At 49.9% G+C, this 18,126-nt stretch overlaps 2 protein-coding genes and 1 long non-coding RNA gene across 10 annotated transcripts in view; 1 reads left to right on the top strand and 2 right to left on the bottom strand.

The window, feature by feature from the left end:
* Positions 1–18,126, bottom strand: part of LOC122374039 (actin-related protein 2/3 complex subunit 1A-like) — a 39,534-nt gene that overhangs the window by 21,163 nt on the left and 245 nt on the right. The window contains exons 1-2 of one of the 8 annotated variants that reach the window (XM_043352546.1): positions 1,594–1,706; positions 155–230 (exon numbers count right to left, since the gene is read on the bottom strand). In XM_043352546.1, the coding sequence (XP_043208481.1) occupies positions 155–227 (73 nt within the window). In that variant the 5' untranslated portion in view covers positions 228–230; positions 1,594–1,706. Of the gene's footprint in view, positions 1–154; positions 231–1,294; positions 1,401–1,449; positions 1,497–1,560; positions 1,707–18,126 lie in introns of those variants that run through there. The other 7 variants (XM_043352548.1, XM_043352542.1, XM_043352543.1 and 4 more) reach the window with 7 other exon arrangements.
* LOC122374041 lies at positions 3,580–9,363 on the top strand. Its single transcript, XR_006255143.1, has 2 exons — positions 3,580–3,790; positions 8,579–9,363. It is a non-coding gene; the product is annotated as an uncharacterized LOC122374041 (long non-coding RNA).
* LOC122374040 lies at positions 10,062–18,085 on the bottom strand. Its single transcript, XM_043352550.1, has 4 exons — positions 18,011–18,085; positions 11,886–12,595; positions 10,563–10,710; positions 10,062–10,385 (listed from the first exon to the last, which is right to left on the bottom strand). The coding sequence occupies exons 2-4, from the start codon at positions 12,402–12,404 to the stop codon at positions 10,282–10,284; spliced, it is 771 nt and encodes a 256-aa protein (XP_043208485.1). The 5' UTR covers positions 12,405–12,595; positions 18,011–18,085; the 3' UTR covers positions 10,062–10,281.

Genomic DNA, 18,126 nt, shown 5'->3' on the forward strand with positions numbered 1-18,126 from the left:
AGAAAGAAAGAAAGAAAGAGAAAGGGAGGGAGGGCAAAAGAGAGAAAGAGGAGAAAGCAAATTAGAGCATAATGGAAAAATTAACATTTAATTGATACAAATATCAGTATATTAAAAAAATGAACACATCTACATCCACACAACCCACACTTACTATTCCTTGTTGAGTTCCAGGCATGAGTGGTGATGGGCTCAAGGCCAAAACTGTGCTTTTCTGCCACAGCCATTACCTGAGAGAAAGAAAATGGGCTGGTCATGAGAGTGGTTAAGTTACCATATGTGTGGAAATGATTTCCACATTTTTATGTTATAGTGGCCCTTAGAGATCTTTGAAATGGTTAAGCTAAGAATTGAAAACTGCTTTAGAGTACTGATCTAACTGTATATCAAGAAGCGTTGAATTGATAAATTAGTGCCTTAACTAGTATGACTGCATGAAAAGCTTAGTGTTTTGTAGCCCATGCAGCCTATCCCACATGGTTATTGGTGTGTGCATCAAGAAAACACATTGGCAAGAAGGAATGCCAAAACCAATACAAAGTGATAAGGATGAGTACAGGAACAGACAAGATGAACTGGAAATATGAATGAGGTAGGAAGTCTTATTACAAGTCATCAAAATAATTCAGAACAAGTCTCAATATATGGATTTCCCTTGCAGTCCTGACCTGTTCATTCACTGACTGCTTAAAGTTCCTAAACATTCTTAACAGATTCATTATGGTAGCACAAGGCTACCACTAGCAAGGCATGAAAAGTATAGGCATTTATAACAGTTTGGACCTTGGATGAGCCTTATTTCACTATCAAGGTATGACAGCATTGAATATTGATCATCATATTGAATTTCATTCTTGCTAATAACTCACAAATTGGAATATAAGTACCTATTCTTTGTTTACATGCCACCTTCCTTGCGAGGTTGGGTGCTGCTTGCGAGGTGCTCAGTAGGTCTAAGGTTAAGTTATGGTAAGGTTTGGTACATAAGGTGAGGCCTGTGCCCGATGAAGTATTCTAAGAGTATAAACTAAAAAGTAGGAATTATTCCTACTGGGGAAAGGTTAGTGAAAGATTAGCAAATTATATCTTTTGTACCAATTGTATAACACAAACCAGATTTTCTAGAAACAGTTTCATATTTAGGCACATTGAACACTCCGTGGAGGTCTGATTTTGGAGGATGCAGGGTCAAAGTTATACATATTGTATTATTATAATATAATTTTATTATTATATTATATATTAGTTACATTGTTAAGCCAACATATCAAGAGCATACAGAAAAAAAACATACACTCAAGGAGACAAGGCAGAACTTGCACACAATGGTAACAGCACCTAGCAGTGCTCGAGAAAAATGGCTGGAGCCTGGAATTCATGCAAATTCATGGCTGGAATCATGAGACACAGATATTTCCCAACTATAACCCTCTGAATGGATTTAAACACCTTAACTGAAATATTAGCTATTAGTCACACTGTGAATCTTAAGTAAATAAATACCATACAAATAGCCTCATATCCACACAATTACTTAATATTAAAGGTAAACATAGGTACACAAAATATGCTCAACCCTGCTCTTGAACTTACTCTTACGGACTCTGGTCAGTCTACGTAAGAAGCTGCGATCCAAGGAATGCGATCACATCGGCGAGTCCAGGGGGGTACGCTCCGGCTGTTTAGCATTACGAAAAGTGGTGACAGACGTTTGTGGAGGATTGTCGACGAACTCTTGTTCCGCGAGCAGCACTCACGCGCTAGCGGAAAATCCACCAATCAGCGCTCGGCAGTGCTCGACGCTGATTGGCCCGACGCTCGTGACGAAATTGCGGGGGACCGCAGTTATTCTCTATGGACCCGAATAGGCTTTTGGATTTCGGAGTGGTTTCTTTAAGATTATATGCTGTTTCGAGCTGTTTTCGAGTTGAAATATATTTCTTATGACTGTTAGCTATATAATGGCACCATAAAATCATGATTTTAATTAATATTACCGATGTAATATCGGCCGAAAAGACATGCTGTCTTGGCACGGACTGCCCTGCGGCTGATGTGGGGCCTCTAGTGCCAGCGTATGGTAATAATGGGCTGAAGAAGGGTTATTGGAGACTTTTAGAGCCCCACCAGGATTCAGTATAGGGTCATCAGAGGCCGGGAACGTCCATCAGGGGTCTGAGTAGGCCTGCCATAGGGGCATACATGACACATCATGGAACATGGGTCAATCTAGATCCATTAGGGGCCGTTGAAGGGCCATCATTGTTCAGCGTGGGCCCGCAATTACCTCTGATGGGCATGCCGTGCCCCGATGGACTAACGCTGGCCTCCGATAAACCATCACCAGCCCCTGATAGGTCTACAAAGCCCCCTGCTGGGTCTAAATTGGTCACTGATATGCCCAAATGGGTCACTGAGAAACCCGTACAACATCCCCTGACTGCACCTGATGGACCAATGCCGTCCCCTCATGGGCCCACCACGGCTCTTAAATGGCCTCTTCAAGTCCCTGAAGCGCCTTTATTGGCCTAAATGGACCCCTGATTGGCTTATGTGGTCCCTAATGGTCCTATATGGCCCCCATGAGCCCTCAATTCGTCCCGAGACAGCCTTACATTATATGCCACCGGCCCCTGGTAGGCATGCACTGGACCCACTGGGCCTATTATACCGACCCATAAAGGGCCCATGTCGAGCCCTCATGGGCCTCCGATGACCACACGCCGGCATGTGTGGCCCCATCAGCAGTGGTCCGTCTATCCCATGTACTTACGGTCTTTTTGGCCGATGTGACACCGGTAGTATATAGAAATGTCATGATTAAATGTCGTTATTATATAGTCAAAGGTCACGGAAAGAATATCCAAGCTCAAAAATTGCCTCAAACCCAACAAAAACTGAAACAAATCCCCTTCAAAAGTCATAAGTCAATGAAACGCCATAGGGGAGTAGCTGCAGTCCCCCGCAATTTCGTCACGAGCAACGGGCCAATCAGCGTTGAGTATTGCCGAACGCCGATTGGTCGATTTCCGCTAGCTTGTAAATGCTGCTTGCGGATATAGTCTTGAACAAGTGAGGGTCGCGGCAACTAAATATCGCTTGTCACCACTTTTTCTTCGGGAGCGTTCTACCTGGTTTATATAGCCTTGGGCGAGTCAATGGCGCTGAATCAGAGGGCTGTTCGGCTGCGCAGCAAAAATGAAATATGCTGCAGCACGCATGCGCAGTGAGGACTTCGTCGCCTGTTAGTCCCGCCCACACCACTGCGTCACCGCCTGTGTGACGTCACCTACTGAAGCATGCTTCGTTTTCCTGCAGCACGGAATTTGGTGCTGCAGGAGGCGAAAGTGGCGCGGATTTAAGTTTACTGTCCAATATTTCTTATTGTAAGTGGTTTGTATGCTGTTTTTTGGACGTTCATAAAGTTGGCTTCAAATTCGGATTCGGATTCCAGCACCACATTCGTGGAAAAAATGACAAAAACGGACCCCTCAGAATCGATTTAAACTAACAGGATAGATAGAGCAGGACATGCTTATTATGAAAATAAATCACCTAGGCTTGGCACCCCCTAACAACTGAGGAATCTTAGGTCAAAGTTCAAGGTCATTCTCGGCGGACCCTTTGGATTCTCGTAAAAATTGGTACAACTATAGTCCATGAAGAGCTGATTTCAAAAATATCAGTTTCTTACTTTGGCAAGCAGCACGAACTGATATATAGTAGGTCAAAGGTCAGAATCAAGGTCACGTATGTGTAATACAGGAAGTGGAAGTGACCACGTGGTCAGGTGAGAAAGGAGGACCCCTTAGATTTCAATAATTTTTTGCTCAATGATGCAACCAATGTTGTAGATGCTACTGCTGGTTTTTCTTGTTTTGGCAAGGTCAAACTACGGAGAAATGACGGGTCAAAGGTCAAGGTCATTTTTAGCGGACCCTTTCGATTCACATATAAATTTTTATCCCAATACAATTTTTATTTCTGGTTATTATTCTGCGTATTGTTAGGCTTGGCAGGTCTTAAATTATTTTAGAATATTTAAATAATTTAACCTTTAATTCACCTATCCCAACATGCCTACCGTGCGAGCACCTATCAAAACCTTGATGAAAATAACAAACCGAAAATCCATTTGACCTTGGACGTGCCCCGTGCCGGTGCACTGGCCTTAGGGGTGCTGAAGGACTTGATTTGGTAGGTATAATGTGTTTTGGTGTGGGTTATTGTAATTTTAATGCATTGCACATTGCCTGATTTGCGACACAACTTACAAAATTGAAATAGCAGTCGTAAGTAGTGTCAGTGTCGCAAGTTGACCTTGCCTTGTGGTATACCGAATAGGTCACAGGTCATTCCGGTCATTGCCTCGAAATTTACGTGGTACCTACGTGTAAAATTGTTTGAACTTGAGATCCTGAAAATTTTGTTGCAATCCGTTGATGCTAATGCAAGTTATAGAGCTTGAACTGACAGGTCGTCTATGCGGCCTCCATCCTGTCCATCCATGCCAGCGAGGCAGTGAGAGTGTTAAAAATGGTCCATAATATGCTATTTCACATTTATTGGGGTATTCAGGGATTGGAAGTAGCCTAGCACCATTCCAGCAACTACTGGCGAATCCAGAAAGGTGGTCTAAGGTCTTGGATGTTGCAAGGGTCATCCCCCAAAATTATCCCTCCCCCCAAATTCTCCTGATTCCAAAAACGTGTCCCAGATGACCCCCATGACCTCCAATGAGCTCTGTGATGACCCCCAAGTTGACCTTTTTGACCTGACGTGTCCCAGATGACCTCCGTGACCTCCAATTTAGCTCTGATAACTCGAAGCTGACCTCTGTGACCTGGCATGTCCCAGATGACCTCCATTTGAGCTCTGTGATGACCCCAACTTGACCTCTGGGACCTCATGTGTCCCATATGACCTCTGTAACCTCTAAGTGATCTCTCTGATGACCCCAAGCTGAACTCTATGACCTGACATGTCCGAGAAGATCCCCAGTTGAGCTCTGTGATGACCATAAGTTGACCACTGTGACCTGACGTGCCCCCAAGTTGCCCTTTGTGACCGACGTGTCTCAGCTGCCTCAGTAGTCAGTGGTCTCCAATTGAGCTCTGTGATGACCCCAAGTTGACATCTGTGACCTGATGTGTCTCATATGACCTCTGTAACCTCTATGTGACCTCTATGATGACCATAAGTTGACCTATGTGAGCTGATGTGTCCCAGATGACCCCCTTGATCTCCAACAGAGCTCTGTGATGACCCCAAGTTGACCTCTGTTACCTGATGTGTCTGAGATGACCTCCTTAACCTCCCCTTGAGCTCTCTGATGACTCCAATCTGACCTCTGTGACCTTAGGTGTCCCAGATGACCACCAATTGAGCTCTCTGATAACCCCAAGTTGACCTCTGTGACCTGACATGTCCCATATGACCTCTGTGACCTCTAAGTGACCTCTCTGATGACTCCAAGTTGACCTCTGTGACCTGACGTGTCCAAGATGACCCCCATGACCTTCAATCGAGCTCTATGATGACCCCAAGCTGACCTTTTTGACCTGACGTGTCCCAGATGACCTCCGTGACCTCCAGTTTAACTCTGATAACTCCAAGCTGACCTCTGTGACGTGACGTGTCCCATATGACCTCTGTGACCTCTAAGTGACTTCTCTGATGACCCGAAGCTGACCTCTGTGACCTGACGTGTCCCAGATGACCCCCATGACCTTCAATCGAGCTCTGTGATGACCCAAGTTGACCTCTGTGACTTGATGTGTCCGAGATAACCTCCTTAACCTCCAATTGAGCTCTGTGATGATCCTAAGCTGACCTCTGTGACCGGACGTGTCCCAGATGACCCTCAATTGAGCTCTGTGATGACCCCAAGGCCCAGGTTGACCTCTGTGAGTTGACGTGTCCCATATGACCTCTGTGACCTCAAGTGACCTCTCTGGATATTCCAAGCTGATCTCTGTGACATGACATGTCCCAGATGACCTCCAATTGAGCTCTCTGATAACCCCAAGTTGACCTCTGTGACCTGACATGTCCCATATGACCTCTGTGATCTCTAAGTGACCTCTCTCATGACCCCAAGCTGACCTGTGTGACCTGACGTGTCCCAGATGACCTCTGTGACCTCCAATTGAGCTCTGATGACTCCAAGCTGACCTCTTTGACCTGATATGTCCCAGATGACCTCCAATTGAGCTCACTGATGACCCCAAGTTGACCTCTGTGTCCTGACGTGTCCCATATGACCTCTGCGACCTCTAAGTGACCTCTCTGATGACCCCAAGCTGACCTCTGTGACCTGACGTGTCCAAAATGACCCCCATGACCTTCAATCGAGCTCTATGATGACCCAAGTTGACCTCTGTGACTTGATTTGTCCGAGATGACCTCCGTAACCTCCAATTGAGCTCTTTAATGATCCTAAGCTGACCTCTGTGGCCTGACGTGTCCCAGATGACCCTCAATTGAGCTCTGTGATGACCCCAAGTTGACCTCTGTGACTTAACGTGTCCCATATGACCTCTGTGACCTCAAGCGACCTCTCTGATGACTCCAAGCTGACCTGTGTGACCTGACGTGTCCCAGATGACCTCCGTGACCTCCAAATGAGCTTTGATGACTCCCAGCTGGCCTCTGTGACCTGATATGTCCCAGATGACCTTCAATTGAGCTCACTGATGACCTCTGTGACCTGACGTGTCCCATATGACCTCTGCGACCTCTAAGTGACCTCTCTGACTACCCCAAGCTGACCTCTGTGACCTGACGTGTCCGAGATAACCCCCATGACCTTCAATCGAGCTCTATGATGACCCAAGTTGACCTCTGTGACTTGACTTGTCCGAGATGACCTCCGTAACCTCCAATTGAGCTCTTTGATGATCCTAAGCTGACCTCTGTGACCTGACGTGTCCCAGATGACCCTCAATTGAGCTCTGTGATGACCCCAAGTTGACCTCTGTGACTTGACGTGTCCCATATGACCTCTGTGACCTCAAGTGACCTCTCTGATGACTCCAAGCTGATCTATGTGACCTCACATGTCCCAGATGACCTCCAATTGAGCTCTCTGATAACCCCAAGTTGACCTCTGTGACCTGATATTTCCCATATGACCTCTGTGACCTCTAAGTGACCTCCCTCATGACCCTAAGCTGACCTGTGTGACCTGACGTGTCCCAGATGACCTCTGTGACCTCCAATTGAGCTCTGACGACTCCAAGCTGACCTCTGTGACCTGATATGTCCCAGAAGACCTCCAATTGAGCTCACTGATGACCCCAAGTTGACCTCTGTGACCTGACGTGTCCCATATGACCTCTGCGACCTCTAAGTGACCTCTCTGATGACCCCAAGCTGACCTCTGTGACCTGACATGACCCATATGACCTCTGTGACATCTAAGTGACCTCCCTCATGACCCCAAGTTGACCTGTGTGACCTGACGTGTCCCAGATGACCTAAGTGACCTCTCTCATGACCCCAAGCTGACCTGTGTGACCTGACGTGTCCCAGATGTCATCCGTGACCTCCAATTGAGCTCTGATGACTCCAAGCTGACCTCTGTGACCTGATATGTCCCAGATGACCTCCAATTGAGCTCACTGATGTCCCCAAGTTGACCTCTATGACCTGACGTGTCCCATATGACCTATGCGACCTCTAAGTGAACTCTCTGATGACCCCAAGCTGACCTCTGTGACCTGACGTGTCCAAAATGACCCCCATGACCTTCAATCGAGCTCTGTGATGAACGAAGTTGACCTCTGTGACTTGACATGTCCCAGATGACCCCCATGATCTCCAACAGAGCTCTGTGATAACCCCAAGTTGACCTCTGTTACCTAATGTGTCCCAGATGACCTCAGTGACCTCCAATTGAGCTCTCTGATGACTCCAATCTGACCTCTGTGACCTTAGGTGTCCCAGATGACCTCCAATTGAGCTCTCTGATAACCCCAAGTTGACCTCTGTGACCTGAAATGTCCCATATGACCTCCACGACCTCTAAGTGACCTCTCTGATGACCCCAAGCTGACCTGTGTGACCTGACGTGTCCCAGATGACCTCCGTGACCTCCAATTGAGCTCTGATGACTCCAAGCAGACCTCTGTGACCTGATATGTCCCAGATGACCTCTAATTGAGCTCACTGATGACCCCAAGTTGACCTCTGTGACCTGCCGTGTCCCAGATGACCCTCAATTGAGCTCTGTGATGACCCTAAGTTGACCTCTGTGACCTGACGTGCCCCCAAGTTGCCCTTTGTGACCGACTTGTCTCAGATTGCCTCCGTGGTCTCCAATTGAGTTCTGTGATGACCCCAAGTTGACCTCTGTGACTTGGCGTGTCCCATATGACCTCTGTGACCTCTATGTGACCTCTCTGATGACTCCAAGTTGACCTCTGTGACCTGACGTGTCCCAGATGACCCCCATGTCTCTCTCTCTTTCTCTCTCTTTCTCTTCACGTGCCGGTGTCGCGGATCCTATAGGCAAATTTTGTACATACCAGTGTTGATCCCCAGTCTCTGACCGGACATGTATTTTCCCTTCCCTTAGGATGCCGGCGGCGGCGACGACAGTGCGCCGGCGCACATCTCTATGGAGGTGGACACGGCGACCCGTGGGCGACCGCCGCTGCCGCGGTTTGCTACAGGTGGCGATGGCCACTAATCTGTTGGAGGAGGCGCCCCCGGCACAGGTCCCAACCGCCGGAGACGCGGCAGAGACCGGGCAGTGGGCTGGCTTCCAGTCGCGATACAACGCGGTCGTGACAGCGTCTCAGTGCACAGGAGCCGCGGCTGTGAACGATTGTTGAGAGACGGCGCGGGGCACCGATAGAAGCTTGTCTGCTAGAGATCAAATCCTGTCTGCTGGTGGTATATAATGCCGCGTAGGCGCTAATGCCGCACTTCTCGCTCTCGATCACCTCCAGCAGTCGCGCGGCGTACCTACGCTCGCTGCTCCTCGAGTAGATGGGGCGGCAGCGGCGCGGGCGGAGCCTGTGGAGGTGGTGGCGAGGGCGACACAACTCTGAAGCTTTGGAAAAAAGCTGATAATACATACTATATAATAATAATACATACTATATAAAAAAATGCTGATAATGCATACTACATACTAAAGCTGATAATACAATATATACGAGCGGAAGCGGCGCGCGCACAGCGCCAGCACCGTGTCGAGATCCTCCGGCGGCCTGCGCTCGTCGCTGAGCGTATGTAGACTACTTGTGTCTTGTAGACAGTAGAGCTCGTCTTGACGGCGAAATGTCATTGTCCAATTTTTCACTGTCCGGCGACCGCGGGATGACATTAACACTGTATGTCACGCCGTGCACATTATGAGCTGACCTTTCCGTGACCTCTCACTGGTAGCCCGGCCCCGCTACATAGCCATGAGGGGTGGTTGTGTCTGTCGTTAGGCGTCCCGGCCGGTCCGCCGGTCCGCCGGCTGTCTGGGTGACGAACGGCGTCCGTGGCGACCCCGCGCGGGACGCACCAGCCGCTGGCTCTCCAGCAAACGGTGCACGACCTGGGTGTTACCCGTTGCCATTATCCATTATCCATTAGCAATCCACATGTGCCTATGTCTGTTTTCGTTGTGAATAAATGTTTGCCTTGACAAGCGAGCTGAAACATCTTTCAATCGCCCAGTGTCATACGATGCAATGCCCGATCACGTGCCGTCGAAAAGGTTATATCTCACTCCACGCTGGGGATCCTAGATTTTCGCGCCTGGTGGGGGAGGGGCTGAACCGTGAACCTCCCAGTGAAGGGGCTGAACAGCCCCCCATCCCCTCGATTTCAACTCAGCTCCTTGACTAGATGTGTTGGTAGTATTAGAACGAGTATTAGAACTCTACCTGAGACGAGGCCACTTGAAGTACCTGGTGCCCTCACCCTGCTGACCTTGAAAGACACGAGCCTAAACTTTTATTAGTGTAGCACAGATGCATGCTAAGGCGTGCCAAAGAACGGCGGCGCTACCGTCTGATCGCTTTCAAAATGACCTCACTCTATTTCTCGTCAAAAGCTGTAGCTTGATCACCAGGGTTCTATATTTACTTTGAAACTGAACACGCCCAGCGCTGGTACACACGCGGAGCGGCTTCACATGCGTATACACTCGGTCATCACATGTGGGCATTACACGAGGCCCGGCCGAACAGAACTTGGTGCCGCTAGCGGCCTGGTAGTGCACGGTCAGGCACGGCTCGAAGCCGACGCCATTGACGACGGCGAAGCGCTCCATGTCCTTGACTAGCTGTGCGGGACCGATGCGGTCCACGAAGCGAAAAGGTCCGCCGGTGAGTGGCGGGAAGCCGAGACCCAACACGCTGGCTCCGAGGTCGCCACGTCGAGACCTGTCAAAATGCGGTGCACTTAAGGCCTACAACTGAGGCAACCACAATCACGAGTCAGGAGTCAGGTTAATGGTGGCAATACGATTAATATAAATAGATTAAGCTAAATAAATCAGGCTATGAACTGAATAATTTGAGTCACATCCACCTTCTCAGCTAGCAATGTGAATCTCTCACCGACGTCGGGCTCGTCTTCCATAGCCTGTTCGGTGAGCCCCAGAAGCCGGGCGCCATCCACAGAGCGGGCGACGAACGCGTCGGCGTACTGGGCCAGACCGAGAGAGCGCAGCCAGCCGCCCACCGGAACGCAGCTCCATTCAGAGACCTGACAAAGAACGGAACGGTCACTCTACCTGTACCATAGCATTGCAATATTTTCACTGTCCACGTAGCCATCGGGAGTCGGTGTGCCGAACCCTACCTGTGTGGTAGCAGCGCGAAGCGGAGCGCTGGGCGTCGGGTCCACCACGACCGGCGCCGGCACTCCCACCGGCCACTGCATCACGGCTCAGTCTTAACAGCCTAATATCAGCAAACATCCGTCTCTAGAAAACCAGCAGCACGTGACGTACCGCTAGTAGCCCTGTGGTGCTCGCAGCAGCGTCAAGCTCTCCTGGCGACCGACGAACAATGGACGGTCAAAGAAAGTGAGGGCAGGAACATGGTCAGGGTGGGATCAGATATACAACTTACGGGAGCTGACAGGAGCTGCCAGGAGCCTACGGCAGCTGTCATGAGCTATCGTGAGCTGCCAGGAGCTGAAAGGAACTTACGGGAGCTGAAAGAAGATTACGGGAGCTGCAAGGAGCTTACGGGAGCTGACAGAAGCTGACAGGAGCGAGGTTACAGCTAGGCGAGGTCACAAAAGTCGGTATAGGTCACAGGAAAACAAACGAATGTCACAAGTAGTCACACGAAGACGACGGGTCCTACGAGGTCACAGGAAGTCAGGCGAGGGTGGGAGAAGCCACTCAAAGTTCAGCGAGATAAAAGGAGGTTGAGGAAAGCTCACGTGGTCATGCGAAGTCTCTAGAGGTCATATGAGATCACAAAGAATCAGTAGAGGTCAGATGAGCTATAATAAGTCTGACGACGCCCCACAAACTCAAACAAGTTTTTTTTCTCGTCGTGAATGACGTGTGACGTCGTGAGTGTGTGAGGGAGAGGTGCCATGAAATAAGCAAATAAGCTGAAAAGCTTTTGCACAGATCCCGGACTGTAGTGTATGATGTCTACACATGTGAAAACATTCAATAAAACCGAGCAAAAAAAAAAAAAAAACAAGATCACGCATTGTCCTACGGTCGGGGAGGTCACACGAAAGTTAGGTGAGGTCACATGAGGTCATCGCAATCAAGCGGTTTCACTTGCATACTCATGTTACTTCCCCTTACTTTGCGTGACCTCGTGGGTCATCACCCGACAACTGCCCTCCTAAGTGCTCAGATACCTATCCATCTCGCCCCACCTGCGGACGAGTATTGGCGCCGCAGGACCCACCTGGTGAGGGAGGCTCCGTTCGGAACTGGCTCCGTGTCCGTCTCGATCCGGGCTCGCGGCGGTGACCAGCGCGTCCTCTGGCGCGTCACCAGTCGCAGCAGACCCGACGTCAGACGACGCAGCTCTGGCAACGCGGTCTGCATGCGGCTCCAGGTGGCGCGCTGCCGAGAGCGCAGACGGCGTCACGTGGCTCCCGCAGCTGCCACCCGCCACCAGGGGGCAGGCGCCGTCCAGGGCCACCACCAGCTGCTGCAGCTGGGTCCTCCCGGCGCGGCCGGCGCAGGGTCGGCGGACGCAGCGACAGCGCGCCGTCAGCCAGCGGCTACAGCCGGGTCTGCGCCGGCCGGTCCTCGGGCGGCAGCTCGCGGCGCACAGTCTCCTCGGCGGCGGCACTGACATCGCGCACGGCGCGCTGGAGCACTGAGAACTGGTGGAACGACGGGTGGTACCAGTCCCGCGCACGACCGGCACACAGCGCAACGAACTCGCCCGGAAAACGCACACTGTCACACGGTGCATCTCCGTCACTTGATTCGACGGGCGCGTCCTCACATCCGAGAACCGACTGGCGTTCACTGTCAGAAGTTCGTGACAGATTAGTGGCCATCGCCACCTGTAGCAAACCGCGGCAGCGGCGGTCGCCCACGGGTCGCCGTGTCCACCTCCATAGAGATGTGCGCCGGCGCACTGTCGTCGCCGGCGCCGGCATCCTGCGGGAAGTAAAAATACATGTCCGGTCAGAGACTGAGGATCAACACTGGTATGTACAAAATTTGCCTATAGGATCCGCGACACCGGCACGTGAAGAGAATGAGAGAGAGAGAGAGAGAGAGAGAGAGAGAGAGAGAGAGAGAGAGAGAGAGAGAGAGAGAGAGAGAGAGAGGAGAGAGAGAGAGAGAGAGAGAGAGAGAGAGAGAGAGAGAGAGAGAGACATGGGGGTCATCTGGGACACGTCAGGTCACAGAGGTCAACTTGGAGTCATCAGAGAGGTCACTTAGAGGTCACAGAGGTCATATGGGACACGCCAAGTCACAGAGGTCAACTTGGGGTCATCACAGAACTCAATTGGAGACCACGGAGGCAATCTGAGACACGTCGGTCACAAAGGGCAACTTTGGGGCACGTCAGGTCACAGAGGTCAACTTAGGGTCATCACAGAGCTCAATTGAGGGTCATCTGGGACACGTCAGGTCACAGAGGTCAACTTGAGGGTAGCAGAGAGCTCAATTGGAGTTCATCTGGGACATGTCAGGCCACAGAGGTCAGCTTGGAGTCATCAGAGCTCAAATAAAGGTCACGGAGGTCATCAGGGACACGTCAGGTAACAGAGGTCAACTTGGGGTCATCACAGAGCTCTGTTGGAGATCATAGGGGTCATCTGGGACACGTCAGCTCAAAGAGGTTAGCTTGGGAGTGATCAGAAAGGTCACGTAGAGGTTACAGAGGTCATATGGGACACGTCAGGTCACAGATGTCAAGTTGGGGTCATCATAGAGCTGAATTGGAGACCACGGAGGCAATCTGAGACATGTCGGTCACAAAGGGCAAGTTGGGGGGCACGTCAGGTCACAGAGGTCAATTTATGGTCATCAGAGCTCAATTGGGGGTCTTCTGGGACACGTCAGGTCACAGAGGTCAGCTTGGGATCATCAAAGAGCTCAATTGGAGGTTACAGAAGTCATCTGGGACACGTCAAGTCGCAGAGGTCAACTTGGGTCATCACATAGCTCGATTGAAGGTCATGGGGGTCATCTGGGACACGTTAGGTCACGGAGGTCAGCTTGGGGTCATCAGAGAGGTCATTTAAAGGTCACAGAGGTCATATGGAACACGTCAGGTCACAAAGGTCAACTTAATGGTCATCGCAGAGCTCAATTGGGGGTCTTCTGGGACACGTCTGGTCACAGAGGTCAGCTTGATGTCATCAAATAGCCCAATTGGAGGTTACGGAGGTCATCTGGGACATATCAAGTCACAGAGGTCAACTTGGGTCATCACAGAGCTCGATTGAAGGTCATGGGGGTCATCTTGGACACGTCAGGTCACAGAGGTCAGCTTGGGGTCATCAGAGAGGTCACTTAGAGGTCGCAGAGGTCATATGGGACACGTCAGGTCACAGAGGTCAACTTGGTGTCATCAGTGAGCTCAATTGGAGGTCATCTGGGACATATCAGGTCACAGAGGTCAGCTTGAGGACATCAGAGCTGAATTGGAGGTCACGGAGGTCATCTGGGAGACGTCAGGTCACAGAGGTCGGCTTAAGGTCATCAGAGAGGTCACTTAGAGGTCGCAGAGGTCATACGGGACACGTCAGGTCACAGAGGTCAACTTGGGGTCATCACAGAGCTCAATTGGAGGTCACGGAGGTCATCTGGGACACGTCAGGTCAAACAGGTCAACTTGGGGTCATTACAGAGCTCGATTGAAGGTCATGGGGGGTCATCTTGGACACGTCAGGCCACATGTCAGCTTGGGGTCATCATAGAGGTCACTTAGAGGTCGTGGAGGTCATATGGGACATGTCAGGTCACAAAGATTAACTTGGGGTCATCAGTGAGCTCAATTGGAGGTCATCTGGGACATATCAGGTCACAGAGTGAGAGGTCAGCTTGGAGTCATTAGAGCTCAATTGGAGGTCACGGAGGTCATCTGGGACACGTCAGGTCACAGAGGTCAGCTTAAGGTCAACAGAGAGGTCACTTAGAGGTCGCAGAGGTCATATGGGACACGTCAGGTCACAGAGGTCAACCTGGGGTTATCAGTGAGCTCAATTAGAGGTCATCTGGGACATATCAGGTCACAGAGGTCAGCTTGGAGTCATCAGAGCTCAATTAGAGGTCACGGAGATCATCTGGGACACGTCAGGTCATACAGGTCAGCTTGGGGTCATGAGAGAGGTCACTTAAAGGTCACAGAGGTCATATGGGACATGTCAGGTCACAGAGGTCAACTTGGGGTTATCAGAGAGCTCAATTGGAGGTCATCTGGGACATGTCAGGTCACAGATCAGCTTGGAGTCATCAGAGAGGTCACTTGAGGTCACAGAGGTCATATGGGACACGTCAGGTCACAGAGGTCAGCTTGGGGTCATCAGAAAAGTCACTTAGACGTCACAGAGGTCATATGGGACACGTCAGGTCACAGATGTCAGCTTGGAGTTATTAGAGCTAAACTGGAGGTCACGGAGGTCATCTGGGACACGTCAGGTCAAAAAGGTCAACTTGGGGTCATCACAGAGCTCGATTGAAGGTCATGGGGCTCATCTTGGACACGTCAGGTCACATGTCAGCTTGGGGTCATCAGAGAGGTCACTTAGAGGTCGTGGAGGTCATATGGGACATGTCAGGTCACAGAGGTCAACTTGGGGTTATCAGAGCTCAATTGGAGGTCATCTGGGACACCTAAGGTCAGAGAGGTCAGCTTAGGATCATCAAAGAGCTCAATTGGAGGTCATCTGGGACATATCAGGTCACAGAGGTCAGCTTGGAGTCATCAGAGCTCAATTGGAGGTCACGGAGGTCATCTGGGACACGTCAGGTCACAGAGGTCAGCTTAAGGTCATCAGAGAGGTCACTTAGAGGTCGCAGAGGTCATATGGGACACGTCAGGTCACAGAGATCAACTTGGGGGTCATCAGTGAACTCAATTGGAGGTCAGCTGGGACATATCAGGTCACAGAGATCAGCTTGGAGTCATCAGAGCTCAATTGGAGGTCACGGAGGTCATCTGGGACACGTCAGGTCACACAGGTCAACTTGGGGTCATGAGGGAGGTCACTTAAAGATCACAGAGGTCATATGGGACATGTCAGGTCACAGAGGTCAGCTTGGGGTTACCAGAGAGCTCAATTGGAGGTCATCTGGAACATGTCAGGTCACAGAGATCAGCTTGGAGCCATCAGAGAGGTCACTTGATGTCACAGAGGTCATATGGGACACATCAAGTCAAAGAGGTCAACTTGGGGTCATCACGGAGCTCAATTGAGGGTCATCTGGAATACGTCAGGTCACAGAGGTCAGCTTGGGGTCATCAAAGAGCCCAATTGGAGGTTACGGAGGTCATCTGGGACATGTCAACTCACAGAGGTCAACCTGGGTCATCACAGAGCTTGATTGAAGGTCATGGGGGTCATCTTGGACACGTCAGGTCACAGAGGTCAGCTTGGGGTAATCAGAGAGATCACTTAGAGGTCGCAGAGGTCATATGGGACACGTCATGTCACACAGGTCAACTTGGGGTCATGAGGGAGGTCACTTAGAGGTCACAGAGGTCATATGGGACATGTCAGGTCACAGAGGTCAGCTTGGGGTTATCAGAGACCTCAATTGGAGGTCATATGAGACACGTCAGGTCACAGATGTCAACTTGGGGTCATCACAGAGCTCAATTGGAGACCACTGATGCAGCTGAGACACGTCGGTCACAAAGGGCAACTTGGAGGCACATCAGGTCACAGAGGTCAACTTATGGTCATCACAGAGCTCAACTGGGGGTCTTCTGGGACATGTCAGGTCACAGAGTTCAGCTTGGGGTCATCAGAGAGATCACTTAGAGGTTACAGAGGTCATATGGGACACGTGAGGTCCCAGAGGTCAAGTTGGGGTCATCACAGAGCTCAAATGGAGGTCATCTGGGACATGCCAGGTCACAGAGGTCAGCTTAGTTATCAAAGCTAAACTGGAGGTCACAGAGGTCATCTGGGACACGTCAGGTCAAAAAGGTCAACTTGGGGTCATCGCAGAGCTCGTTGGAGGTCATGGGGGTCATCTAGGACACTTTTTGGAATCGGGAGAATTTTGGGGGGATGACCCTTGCAGCGTCCAAGACCGCCTTTCTGGATTCGCCAGTAGTTGTTGGAATGGTGTTAGGCTACTTCCAATTCCTGAATACCCCAATAAATGTGAAATAGCATATTATGGACCATTTTCAACACTCTTGCTGCCTCGCTGGCATGGATGGAGGCCTCATAGACAACCTGTCAGTTCAAGCTCTATAACTTGCATTAGCATCAATGGATTGCAACAAAATTTTCAGGATCTCAAGTTCAAACAATTTTACACGTACCACGTAAATTTCGAGGCAATGACCGGAATGACCTGTGACCTATTCGGTATACCACAAGGCAAGGTCAACTTGCGAAACTGACACTACTTACGACTGCTATTTCAATTTTGTAAGTTGTGTCGCAAATCAGGCAATGTGCAATGCATTAAAATTACAATAACCCACACCAAAACACATTATACCTACCAAATCAAGTCCTTCAGCACCCCTAAGGCCAGTGCACCAGCACGGGGCACGTCCAAGGTCAAATGGATTTTCGGTTTGTTATTTTCATCAAGGTTTTGATAGGTGCTCGCACGGTAGCCATGTTGGGATAGGTGAATTAAAGGTTAAATTATTTAAATATTTTAAAATAATTTAAGACCTGCCAAGCCTAACATTACGGAGAATAATAACCAGAATTAAAAATTGTATTGGGATAAAAATTTATATGTGAATCGAAAGGGTCCGCTAAAAATGACCTTGACCTTTGACCCGTCATTTCTCCGTAGTTTGACCTTGCCAAAACAAGAAAAACCAGCAGTAGCATCTACAACATTGGTTGCATCATTGAGCAAAAAATTATTGAAATCTAAGGGGTCCTCCTTTCTCACCTGACCACGTGGTCACTTCCACTTCCTGTATTACACATACGTGACCTTGATTCTGACCTTTGACCTACTATATATCAGTTCGTGCTGCTTGCCAAAGTAAGAAACTGATATTTTTGAAATCAGCTCTTCATGGACTATAGTTGTACCAATTTTTACGAGAATCCAAAGGGTCCGCCGAGAATGACCTTGAACTTTGACCTAAGATTCCTCAGTTCTTAGGGGGTGCCAAGCCTAGGTGATTTATTTTCGTAATAAGCATGTCCTGCTCTATCTATCCTGTTAATTTGAATCGATTCTGAGGGGTCCGTTTTTGTCATTTTTTCCACGAATGTGGTGCTGGAATCCGAATCCGAATTTGAAGCCAACTTTGTGAACGTGTTTTTTGGGTATCATTATCACTCTTTTCGGTGGCACATTGCTAATAACCACATTTGAACGCAAATTAATCGTTATTTGAGCGACAATCACCAGTCCACCCGCGCAACGGTTCGCCGCGTTTGAAATAGGCTGCGGCGACGCTCGGCCGCGGCGTGCCGGCGGAGAGTGGGCGGAGCCAGGCGGTTGACGTCACCCAAGTATGACGC

The sequence above is a fragment of the Amphibalanus amphitrite genome, unplaced genomic scaffold (assembly GCF_019059575.1).
Source record: "Amphibalanus amphitrite isolate SeventyFive unplaced genomic scaffold, NRLGWU_Aamphi_draft 001592F_arrow, whole genome shotgun sequence".
Classification (NCBI taxonomy): Eukaryota; Metazoa; Arthropoda; class Thecostraca; order Balanomorpha; family Balanidae; genus Amphibalanus; species Amphibalanus amphitrite.